The sequence below is a fragment of the Plectropomus leopardus genome, chromosome 8, assembly GCF_008729295.1.
Source record: "Plectropomus leopardus isolate mb chromosome 8, YSFRI_Pleo_2.0, whole genome shotgun sequence".
Taxonomy (NCBI): Eukaryota; Metazoa; Chordata; class Actinopteri; order Perciformes; family Serranidae; genus Plectropomus; species Plectropomus leopardus.
The window spans coordinates 5,587,679-5,600,256 of NC_056470.1; the positions used below are offsets into that span (position 1 = coordinate 5,587,679).

At 39.7% G+C, this 12,578-nt stretch overlaps 1 protein-coding gene across 3 annotated transcripts in view; it reads left to right on the forward strand.

Annotated features, from left to right (window-relative positions):
• ptpn11b (protein tyrosine phosphatase non-receptor type 11b) overlaps window positions 1-12,578 on the forward strand; it is a 45,669-nt gene continuing 33,091 nt past the window's right edge. For 2 of the 3 annotated variants that reach the window (XM_042491696.1, XM_042491697.1), the window contains exon 1: window positions 1-78. In XM_042491696.1, the coding sequence (XP_042347630.1) occupies window positions 65-78 (14 nt within the window). In that variant the 5' untranslated portion in view covers window positions 1-64. Of the gene's footprint in view, window positions 79-10,421; window positions 10,486-12,578 lie in introns of those variants that run through there. The other variant, XM_042491698.1, reaches the window with a different exon arrangement.

Sequence of the window (12,578 nt, forward strand, 5' to 3'; positions counted from 1 at the left end):
ACAGCGACACAGCAGAGGCGAAAGGGGAACGTTTGTGGACACTTGACAGCTTCCAGAGACTGCTATGACATCTCGCAGGTAAAGTTTGTTTTCTCAAACTGTCATTAATGGCGCCGTAATATTTAACAGCCTCTTTACGGTGCGCGAGCGGCCAGAGATTTGTGCGGGCGAGACTGAACTGAGGCTGCCAGCAAGAAAGCAGGGGCGCCTCAACTTTTCTCCAGCAACTAACCCCTGAAACAGACGCACTTGACGCCGTGTATTTAAAATTTTATCCAAAGAAACTCCAATTCATGCTTTCCGTAGAAATTCTGTATTTGCACAGAGTCACGTAACTGCTTTTTCTTAAAGTATGGTGGCAACAAAAAGTGGCAGCGTTGAAAGCTTTGGGGTAAAATCCTAACGGATAAATTTGCTTAACTGTCGCGAGCTCCTGCAAAGTGAAATGACTTGAATTTAAACTGCGTCAGGTGGCTTTCAATTCATGTTTTACGTCAATTTGCATATTGCGCGCGTGCGCTCCAGAGTGGTGTGATTTATTTGTGACTACTGTAGTGAAGTCAGACCGTTAAGTTAGTATGAACTCTTTCTCGCTCTTTTTCTTTTATGGGCGACACCACACACGTTTTATCTTTGCGTTTATCTGGTTTAAGTAGAAGTTACCAAGTTTCCTGGGCTTTTTTGGGGGGTCCTCTCTCTTTGTGTCTGTGTACACAGTGCAGGAAATTGACTTAAAGCTTCCTGTGAATGCAAGCTTTATGCAGAGAGTAACTTGTTTTACTAAACCTATAACAAATTTAAAAGAGCACTTTAGTGAACCCCAGAAATACCTCAAGTTTATGTAGGAATATTGTAGCAACATTGGTTTCAGGTCTCCACTAATGAACTGTCAAGAACCACAAAACTATTCAAGTGCACATGGAAGTTACTGTAGCTCAAAAACACTAACTGTAAAACCCTCTTAACCACTTAATACTGATATAAAATGACTAATTAATACCAAATGTATGTTTTTATTCCCTCCAGATATAGTAATCAAATAAATAATCAAGATTTTTAAATTAAGGACACTGGCCTGCTTTACTTTTAACAGCTTTGGTAATTATTGTGTGTATTCCTCATACCAATTACTCTGTCCTCTTCCTGCATATTATTAACCACATGCACATTTGTGGACTAGTAATGATTTGTAGATCTCCCTGAAACATTGACCAGTTTAGTGTTTGAGGAATTAAGAGCTGTTCTGAACACTACACATTTCCAGTATGTAGTTATTTAGATTCGTCATCACTGCTTCTTATGTCTGATTTTCTCCTGTATGGCCCTTTCCAGGTACTTTCCAGTACACAATAGGACACTTATATTAGCCTACTTGTCATATGTTTATGGAAAAATTTTAATTATCAGTTTTTTCGGATTATTTGAGCAGGATATGTGAAATGTGAAGTGAAATCCACTCATTTAGATTCTTGCACTTTTTCCTAGCCCTCATTATAAGTAGTGGTCCACACAAGAGAAACAAGTGTTCGTTCCAGAAGGTTTCGGTGCAAGGTGACCTCTGAAATGTTGACTCCAGCAATCAACTTGTCTCTTGACCATAATAGCTGTTGTGGACTCAAGAAAATGCAATGTTGGCAATCAGGGAGTTTATAGTTGATACAAATACTCTACCACTATATGGGTGGAAAAGATAGCAGATGTGTTGTGCCGCATGGTGTTTGACACAGGATTTCTGTGTCCTGTATGCCTTTGGTAGGTAAAGTTGTGAAGGTAAAATAACGAAGTTGCTGTTAAAAGGCCAGGTTACTGATTTTAACATAATCCAATTTCATAAAACACCAAGGCCTGTATTTTTGCCTCTGACTGAACGAATAGTATTGAATTCCAACTGTGTTATTAGGTAAAATTATGTTTTTTCACAATACAATTTAGCTGACTGTGACTGACAGCTCATCACCCTGCATTAAAAGGAGTTTGGAAACAGTGAAGCTGCTCAGTTGACTGGTGCATTAAGGAAAATTCAAATACAACGTTTTTCTCTCCAACACACATCTCCATTAACATGGAACATTGGATTGCTTAGCTGTTTCCCGTTATAGCTTTTACAAGGATAAATCTACATACTATATGCACATTTTTAAAAAAGTGCTACTACTGTGCGGTCAAATTTTTCATAAGTTATCAAGTAAGATCTAAGTCCTTGTAAACTTGCTGCAGTGGCTGATTATTTATTACACTATTGCAAGGATGCTGGAAGAGATGTGGACTCTTTTAACTGAGAATTGAGTCAGACTGAAGTCACAAATTTTGTAACTTGAGACTCAACTTGACAAAATCAAAAACTTGAACTCTAACACCAGTGACTTGTGACTTCACTTGGACTTGAGACTTTTGATTTGAAAATACTTGATACCCTCAAAGATTAAAAAATTATATTATGTGTGCCACAAATTAATTTGGTTTCTGAATAAACTAACGGTAATGTTTTTCATTCCCAGCAAGTTGACACTTAATTTCCCAGATGATCCACTTTGTTTGAATCACTCTGACAGCATCCAATCAAGTTGCAGGAAAGAGCCACGAAGAAACCCGCTATACACTTTGCGATCTCAGATGAAAGCTAACCATCTTGACAGAAACATGGCGATATCTTTGGCCTTGGCTCTAAAATGGTGGTCTAACGTCGCACAGTGAGAGAGGTTCAAGCAAGGTGTGTTGTCACGTGCAATCAAAGACAGTCTGGGATAAATTTCTGACTGTCAGAAATTTGTGACGACCATCTAATTATTTGTCTTCTGATTCGATCCACGTCTACTAACCACCCAAAAGAAATGCAGCATGAAATGACGCACTGATCAGCGCAACTCTGCTGGTGAATGCTAAATGCTGATAGATGCTAATATTTACTCTGAGCTCTTGTTACAAAATTAGCATGCCAACTTGGTCCCTTTTACCCTGCCATGACCGTGTTCACGTCCTCCTCCTCCTCTTCAGACTTTTTCTGACAAACATAATTGCCACTACAGAGAGGGCTCAGTTTATTTGTTTACATTTTGCCCTTACCACTTCAGTGGCGTAGACGGACACATTATGATGATGTTTTGTTCTTGCGTATTGACGTTGATGGACGTACGTTGTAGCTTGTGATTCAGTAGGTGATGTCGTTGCACGGTCTGCATACATCAAACTTGATGTCATACTCAAGGTTATTAGATCCATGTTGCAGAGTGCTGCTAGTGCTAAACTTACAAAATTGCAAAACAATTCACTGTCTGCAGGAGGTTTAATGTTTCGTTATGTAGTGGAAGTTGAAAAAATGATACCAAAGATAATGTTTGGTTGCATACAAAAACTATGCAGTTGTAAAAAAGAATTTAAAAAAATAAAAGCACATTGCATTATGCAAGGTATGCAGGTTGAGAATTGCAGACAGACACACAGATTCTAACAAACTTGTTTTAACAAATAAGTACAAATAAAAAAAAACAAAAGCATTAATTTTAAATTTAATTACAACTGCTGTTAAAATGGCATAACATCAGGTGCATTTTGACTTTAGGACTTAAAGCTCAAAATTAAGGGCTTGGGACTTGTCATTCTTGACTTGGGACTTGAGTGCAGAGACTTGAAACTTACTTGTGACTTGCAAAACAATGACTTGATCCCACGTCTGGATGTTGATGTGTCATTTTAGTTCACTTGTACCTGAATACACAGATAAAGGGCTTAACCAAACTGTGGAAGCCTTTCCTGCACATTGAACAGCATCCAGTTGACTAACACAATAGACAGTTTTGGCAGTTACCTTGAAGTTTAAATTCACTTTTATTTCCATTTCCAAATACTGCATGTGGTTCAGAATACTGGATTCCATGGTTGTATTTCCCTGTTTTTAAAGGCTGTATTACAGGAAAGTAATGTGATTTCTGAACTTACCAAACCATTGTAGCTTTTGTCACTAGAATTCTATTTCAGGGACATTTATTTCACTTCAAAGAAGTTTGTGACGTTTTTCTGACATTTACAATAAACACTTGTGAGTTGACAGAGGGCCAAGCGTTCAGTCGCCCCGGGGCCCAAAGCCACCAGCAGGCTCAGATCAGAGATGGGGGGCGAAACACTGAGACAAAGTAAAAAGTTGTTTTCATCTTAGTTGGTTTCCATGGTTTGTAGCCGGCTCGAGACACGTATGACTGTTGCTCTGTGGCTCGTTCGGTACTTCCTGAGGTGAAATACCACAGGGGAACAATACTTCAGTGCGTGCCATCTTGATCAGACAGACCTGCTCTCCTGTTGATGATAGTATCACTCAGACTCCCCATTTCAGGAAGGACTTTACTTCATCATACTGTTGGGGAGGGCTGGAGTTTCCACCTATTTTGCCATTATTGTCTTTTCAGTGAAGAGTTATGGCAGTTTAGTCATAAAGGAACCATTTGTAATGTCCCTCATTGTGATTGTATCGCCAGCGTTACAGTGATTAAGCATTGTGACAAGTTCTGTATAACTCTGTGGGCCCAGAGAAAGCACTAGTGATGCATAATTTTTTTCGTTTCTGTTCCATTTTTATGCTGCCAGTTGATTGTGTGTAGTATTACAAACTTTCCACTATTGGAAACCACCTCTGCCCCCCTTTGTTTAAAGAGGAGACCTCGTCTGTCACTGAAACTCATTTGACCAGCTGAGAACAGTGAGTCAGTTTTGTCGATAAGCCGACAGGAAAACAACAGCCCATGTGGAGGAATAAGATAGCGCTGCCAACATTTCCAGGAGTGCTCTGAACCAACTGTTAGTTTTTTCCAGATACATGTTTTGCATTTTGTTGAGCCCCAAAACAATGCAGATAGAGCGTAGGAGACAAAACATTAAAACTGTGTCAGCTTCACATGCTTATGGTCTTAAAATATAACGTAATGCTTGTGTAGTAAGGGGAATCGGGCTTTTAGAAAGGATATGCTGTTCCAAGTGTATGTTAAATAGTTGGCGTTTAACATATCAGCTCTGCACCACTCTTTTATTGAGCTGTGTAAATCCAATCTCAGCTTTGATCAGGGTTGTCGTGCCACACCTGCCTCTGTGTCTGTGTCCTCTCTGATAACTGACTTTGAATATTGAAGTCACGCTCATCTCACTTCAGAGACCAGTGCATTCTCTCGCTATCATTGGCTGGTGAAAAGACGAACAGCATGATTGCCCACACTAATATTTACAATTTACCTTCTTTCTTTGTGATAGTCTGATGCCTGTAAATAGGCAAGTTTATCACAGAAAAAGTCTAAAGTTATAGGTGTTGTGTGACATTCTTCAGCACTTATTTTGTTAATTAATTATTGGTAATTATCATAAACAAAGTTACCCCTGTCAGATACAGTAAATAATAGGAAATGTGGATTATAAAGCCCCTGACAAACTGACAGTCGGCCGTTGGGCATTATGGGTCTGTCAGTGAGCGTCTTTTGCTCTCGTTGGTGTGTCCCACACAGTCAGCCTTCATTGGTCTTTGTTGGCTTTTTTTCCAGTCAATCCAGCATGTTGAATCAGTGTCAGAGATGGTGGAGCATGTCAGTGAATAAAATCACTCTGACTGGCGGTACGGCTCATTAAGTCAAGATGGAATGAGATTTAAATAAACTTGTTATATAAGATTTAGCCCTTTAGCAGAAATGTTTCCTGATGGTTTGTGTTGTCGTTTACTGGTGCACAGTAAATATGCTTTGTTCTTTCAACACTGGATTCTGATTTTAATCTGCTAACTAGTGTCAGGACAGTCTTCCAGTTTCCCTTTTTGAATGACGATCACAGACGACCACTATCTGCTGGTATGGAGAGTTATTTCCTCTCACACAAGCGTAGAAATTGTGTTCTGTGTGGTGGGTTCATGTGCATCTTTTTGGCAAGACACAGACTGTATGAACCATTGCATCAGTTCGCTTTCTTAACCTATAGTTTTTTGATAAAGGTTTGGTGCATCTTAACCTTAACACACTTAAGTCATGTTAAATGAGTTGATATTGTCTCAAATAGCAGCCAAAACACAATATCTTCATTTTCTGGTAAGTTCAAATGCAGAAGAGCAAATTTAATCTTGGCATTCATTATTTCCAGAGTGTCGGATTCAATCATAAAATACATTCAAACTAGTATGCCGTTAGTTTTGCATAGTGAAATGAGATGTGAAAAATCTTAGCAAAGTATTATCATAAATTTGCTTTCAATGTAAAGATTATGACCAGCCACATTTTCTTGTGATGATAGAAAACATTAGACAATGTTAAAAGAAAAAATCAAATATGATATCTAAGTGAGACACATTATCTAAATATCAAACATACTGTATTTCTACCAGTACATTTTTTAATCCAAATAAAAAAAGAGGATTATTCACTTATGCTAATCTCTTTCTCCCTGATAAATTTTGCACAAACAAAATTGCAAAGAGGGCTGTGTTGTGGAGTCAAAATGCTGAACGTTTTTGAGTGATCACTCTGTGTTCTCAGTTTGTTTGAGGCAAGATGTCTGGTGTGTATTAACTAGTTTGTAGAAAGTTTGATTTCCATGTTGTCTGCTAAAAAATGTTGGATGTGTTTGTGAATAAACCTAGTAGTTATTTATTAACCATTAATGTCCGTAACCACTTTTACTGTGTTTGACAAGTATTGTTTACACTAGTAAATACTAAAAACCCTAAACTATGAATACCCTGTGAAATGAGTTGTTAATGCATGATTTAAGAACTGCCTAACTATCCTGAAACCTTTCTACTGTTTGTCATAATCAGCACCAGCATTTTCACCAATCAGTTAGTCAACCTCTGTTGAGTTACACATATGCAAGTGTGAAAAACAAACTGCATGCATGTGCGCAGCCTAAGTTGGTCATTAAGCCAATTCTGCTAAGCTGACTGCCTGGTGCTACACAGAGAGGAGAAGCATCCAGTGACAGTGGGTGTGCAAGGTTTGCACCTCATGTAAATACCCCGGATCATCAGCTGGGCTTTAAATATCTGCGACATTACCAAAATCCACACCCTGGGCTTGTCTGTGACCAATATAGCCCCTGCAGAGGCTTTCATGCTGCGCTGTGGCTACTAAGTATATCACCTTTTTGTCAGTGGGCCTAGACAGGCGCGCTTTAAATAGCCAACCAGAGCTATATTGAACTTGAGACATTATGTAAGAGGATAGAATGGTGGCTGGATGCACACTGGGCCTGTTTCCCCTCGACCAGCCTGAGGCCTAACCTGCAGCTCCCAGCTGCCTCAGTCTCTCCCACAGCACATCTACTTTGTTGTCTCCTTTCCTGTCGACGGCTCGTCAGATAAAAGCAGGCTATTCGAAATCTGGTTCTCTTTGTCTCGTCTCTGTCTCTTTCTCTCACTACCCAAGGCCAGATGCAGGGAAATAGGGTGCCTGATGGTTGTCAAAGCGAATCCTATTCTTGGAAAGCCCTGACTCACTCCTGCTCCAGCAGGCATGATCTGAGGAGAGGAGGGAGGGAGAGGATATGGACATAGACAGTGACTCAAATCAACGGTTTACACAGAGAAATCTTTTTAGTTAAATTAAAAGGCTACACATAACTTTTCAGACCTATCACCCAATAGGGGTGTTGCCTTGCTTGATGCTGCAGATCTGTACAATGCTATTTTAATGTTCTGACAGATTATTTAATACCAGGTGATCAGCATTACTCTAAGTATGAAGAAAGAGGCCTATAGACACATGAAAAGTTCTCAGTATTCCTGGGTAGTTAGGTTTAGTACAAGACAAGGTGGCAAAACAAAGCACTTCACTCAAAGAGAGATATTTTGCCACTGATGCATTAATTTTTAACTGGTCTCTAAACACACCGGGCAGGTTCAGTAATTTTATTCATATCAAACCAACCATTCCCGAAAAGTGAGTGTGGCAATAATGTCTTAACTGAATGTGTAAAAATTAATAGCATGTCAGTGCAATTATCCAACCCTTAGGGTTAATTGTACCCTCTCGAATATAATACTGAATTGGCATCCTACTTTGCAGCTAAGAGTAATTTTATCAAGTTTTTTTTTTTTTGGGGGGGGGGGGGGGGTATTTTGAACATCAGCAAGTAAATGAGCAGCTCAGTATTCTGTATCACTTCCTCTCCATAACCAGGTCTGTTTCTACAAGCATTTCTTGGTGAGTGATGGCCTTAAAGTTAATCATTAAACACAGCAACACACACTGACAGAGAAAGGGCAAATACATTTTGTCCTGCGCTTTGACAACACAGACACCAGATCCCAAAATAATGGTTTCACTGCAAATCTCACCAAAAGGCTTCCAAGAAATCTATCAAGAGCCTTGCAGCCAGGATTGCATAAGCGACATTTTGGGGAAAATAGGTTTCATAATTGAAAATAAAATGTCTTTGTTTGATCTGCCTGCTACGAAAAGGACAGTGCTTGAATCAGAGCAACAAACAAGTGTGTGGTCTTCACAGAAGACGTATTTCGCCAAAATGTAGTAACATGGAACATTTGTTGTCTGCTGCTAGTTGTGAAGGGATTTAACAATTATAACATGCATTTAGGAAGCTGGACCTGCACTTTCATATCTGGCCCAGTTTATTAAGGTCAATTTAGAGCGAAAACATTGTGGTTTGACCTGTTGTTGAAGCCTCAGTAGCAGTTTGCCCTGGGCACAAACTCAGTTAAAGGCTGCTAGATATTTTTAGCATGCTAGTTTCAGTCTGTTAGTCTGTCAGTCAGTCCACCCGACCAGACTGACACTATCACATAGACTGCCATGAAATTTTGTACACACATTCCTGGTCCCCAGGGCATGACTTTGTTTGTCTGACTTTTCCTCTAGCACTACAATGAACTATGGGATGGATTTTTATTTTCAAGGTAAAAAAATAAGGAAAGTCTGAGATTCTGATCTTCAGTTGGAGACCCCTTAGACTACTTAGATAGCTTCCAGTCAAGGATTCTTGTTTTGTGGGGTATTTTTTTGCAACTCAGTGTGCTTTGCGCTGTGCTTCTATGGACTTTTTGGTCCCAAGGCTTTACTGCAGAGTAAGCGCTCTAGATTGCCATGCTAGTCTTTAGTAGAGGCTGCAGTACATGCGATGCAGCAGCACAGAGGAAGAGTCACTCTGCACTGTCATGCTCACAGAAAACATTATCCTCTCTCTTCCGCTTTAGAGGTGGTGAATTTACAGCTTAGAGCAACCTAATATTATACATTCGCTGGCTTTTAGTTGACGTCTTGTGCCTGCAAAAAATGTTGTTGTGCATTTGTGACCTGTCGTTACTGCCATTAGCTTATTTACTATATCACATGAATGCCACTGTCACATTGAACGTTGCGCTGAGCCTGTTCAAATTGTAAAACTTTATATGGAGAAACAAAACAAATCACTGAATATTTGTATATAACAGCCAAATCTGATTGGACTGACTTAATTCTGAGTACAGCCCGAGAATGATCTGTATTAACTAATATTTGTCAGATAATTTATGAAAAGATATGATCAATGAGACCATGAATGAAACTGTAATGCAGACCATATTTAACTTAAATCACATGTAAGATAAAAGTAGGTCAAATCAAACTGAACCTGTTCTTTGAGATAGGTGCAAAATCCAGAGGTTTTTGTAAGGTCAGTAGACATTATGCTGCAGTCTGACATTGCCAAACCTTTGTTCTCTGCATTTATTTTCTAACTCATCTACAAAGCTGACTAACCCAGCCCTGCAAAATTAATAGCCTAATGGCATACTGCTGAATTGGCTGGATTGGGGGGTTTAGCTTGGCGAGGTCTAACTATGATCCGGTGTAACTACGCCGCGCACGATTTGGTGTAATCTCCAGGCACGGGCAACACAGCTGTTGCATTTAGCCTCAGACAAGATAGCAGGGACCTTGTATCTGGCTTGGCCTGCTCTGTGTTACAGCCAGAGAAAGCTCTGTTAACTCTAGGGTTGCATTGTTGGCTTTGGAGCCATCAACCAGCCGCTTACCTCCTAGGGTACGAAAGGGGAGAGAAGGTGAGGCTGAGGGAAGAGTGCAGAGGGTGGTTTGGACCAGTCTGCCAGCGCCTGTCACATTGGTCTGAGGTGGGAAAGGAGGGAATGCAGGGGACGACTGATAGCACTGACGGGTGCTGGTATCAGGCCTGCTCACGCTCGTCCAAATCCCAGATTAACAGGCCCCCGCCCCCTCGCTCTCCCTCCTGTACACACTCTCTGTCTTTCTCTCACTCTCTTTCTCTAACACTCTTACAAAGCAATCCCCCCGCCTCCCCGTCGTTCTCTCACTGTCTCTGTCTCACTCTATCTAACCCAGTAACACTTTTACAAGCACCCCCCCCACCATCGCCACCCTCCGCCTTTCGTCTCTATATCTCTCTCGCTCCCTCCCGCCCTCTCTTGTGTAACAGTGCCCAGTGCTGGATTACTAAACTCAGAGGCTGCTGAAGCAAGGGGCTGTGGCAGGCTTCGACCAGAATGGTGAGGTAGGGCAGGAACGATCCCATTCAACTTCAGCATATTTTCTGCTTTCGGACAACCCTCAAATTCATTTTAACTCCTCCTTTTATCGTTAATAATTCCCTTTTAATCCTGCGGTAGTTTGCTTATTTTAATGCACAGAATCCAGCGCTGAAGGATGAAAAGTGAACTCTGAAGAGCATGTGGAGACCTGGCTTTGCAGAAGTGTTTGTGCATATGCATGTATTTTGTCACTGTACATTGATGTGTGCGTGTTGCTGTAAAGGTGGGCGTTTCAGGATGTTTGGTTACAAAAGGGCTCAGAGTATGCTCTAGTTGTTAAGAAGGCTGAAAGAGTTGTGTGCCAAGACACTCAGGGGAAGGTGCCCCCCCTGCCTTCAGCTGTCTGCAAACCTGACAAGGTGAACAGTTGTGCACTAGTTGCTGCTATTGTGTTTTTGAAGCATTGGTCCAGTGTTTACGCCTGGTTCCAGCCCATCTCCATTGTTTTGAAAGTTTGACGAGTGACAGCAGCGCTGTGATGATGGATTAGATATGGATTAGTGACATAAGGCATTTTTGCCCCACTGTTATTATTTTTCCTTATGAATCTGGGTAGGATTAAAAACAATACCAGAGTAATCTGTCCACCAGCTGACACCCATGACTTGTCAATGGCTCCTCAGTACAGTTACCTAAATGTAGTGGACAGTTTGAATTTTATTGTAGTGAAAGGGCTGTGACAGGTGGAAAAATATATATAGTCAAATAAAGATAATGAAATACCTCATTTTACAGGTATAAAATATATAAATAGTGTACATAGCATTGAGTATTGAAAACTACCCTGAGCTGGCATGATGGTTTGATTTCATCTTAGGATGTTACAGATATATTGGTATGTGTGTATATGTCAACTGGTAAGTTACACAGAACAGTGATGCCATCCCATAGTTCTTCCACTGAAGACCACTGAAAAGTTTGATCACAACTGTAAAATAATTGGAATTCTCCAAAAAGTTTTTCCAGGGGGGTCTTTATCATATATGTTTGATCATGTTATGTGTTAATGAAAAAATAGCAAATACAGAATCATTACATTTCTTTTAAACTCCCAAATGTCCATATTGGTATTGGCTTCAAATTACAAATTAATTTGCAGTTGGACTGTAATGCTTTTCTCAGTTTCTGATTTCATCATAATTTTGCCAACTTTATACTTTATTTAGTAAGGGCTGAATGTCATTAAATAACATTTAACATTTGATATCTATGGCTTCTCTTGTTATATGGGTTTGTAGAAAGACGTTTACCATCCTCAAAGGCATCAAAACTCAATGTATGGTGTCAGCTCTCAAAATAAAATAAATATCCAGCCCTACATATAGTTGGTAAGACATGGATATGGATATTTGATTTAGTCATCCCAAGGGCTGCCAACATTGTTAGACATTGATATCTGGTTGAATTTAGGTTGTGGCATCAGGTGACCAAAATGTAACATCAGCCCAAAGTTTAATGCCAACATCAACTTGGTGTACAATTCTGATGACAGGTGGTGTTGATATTTTTTGGCATTAAATTGTGTAGTTAAGTCACCAAAATCTTGTCTTTTAAATGTCTCATGCCGATGTCATTTTGATGTAGAATAATAACATTGCGTGATAAGGTATGGAGAACAAAATCCAACATCTGCAAAACATCATAATGTCAACCTCCACACAACGTTAAATTGTAACATTATTAGACATTTAAAGTATTGTTGACCTGATTTTTATTCTTACTATAATTTAACAGGAGTAATGTCCAAGTTTATTTTGCCATTTGTACATGCACAGGCAGTACATGCACAAATGTCTATTTCTCACATTGTATTGACATCCGATGCCAACTCAGGTGGTCCACATCTACGCAAAACTTTTTCTTGACATTCAGATTTTATTTGAAACAAATAAATGATAATAAAACAGAATAAACAGTGTGACAAAATATATGATAAACCATGGAAAACAGGAAAAAAAAAAAGAATACTAGCCATAATGTTCTCAGAATGCACTGCTTCGTATTTTCTAGCCTAGAGATGTAATTGCATTTTGGTGAGAATAAATCTCCTATGGAC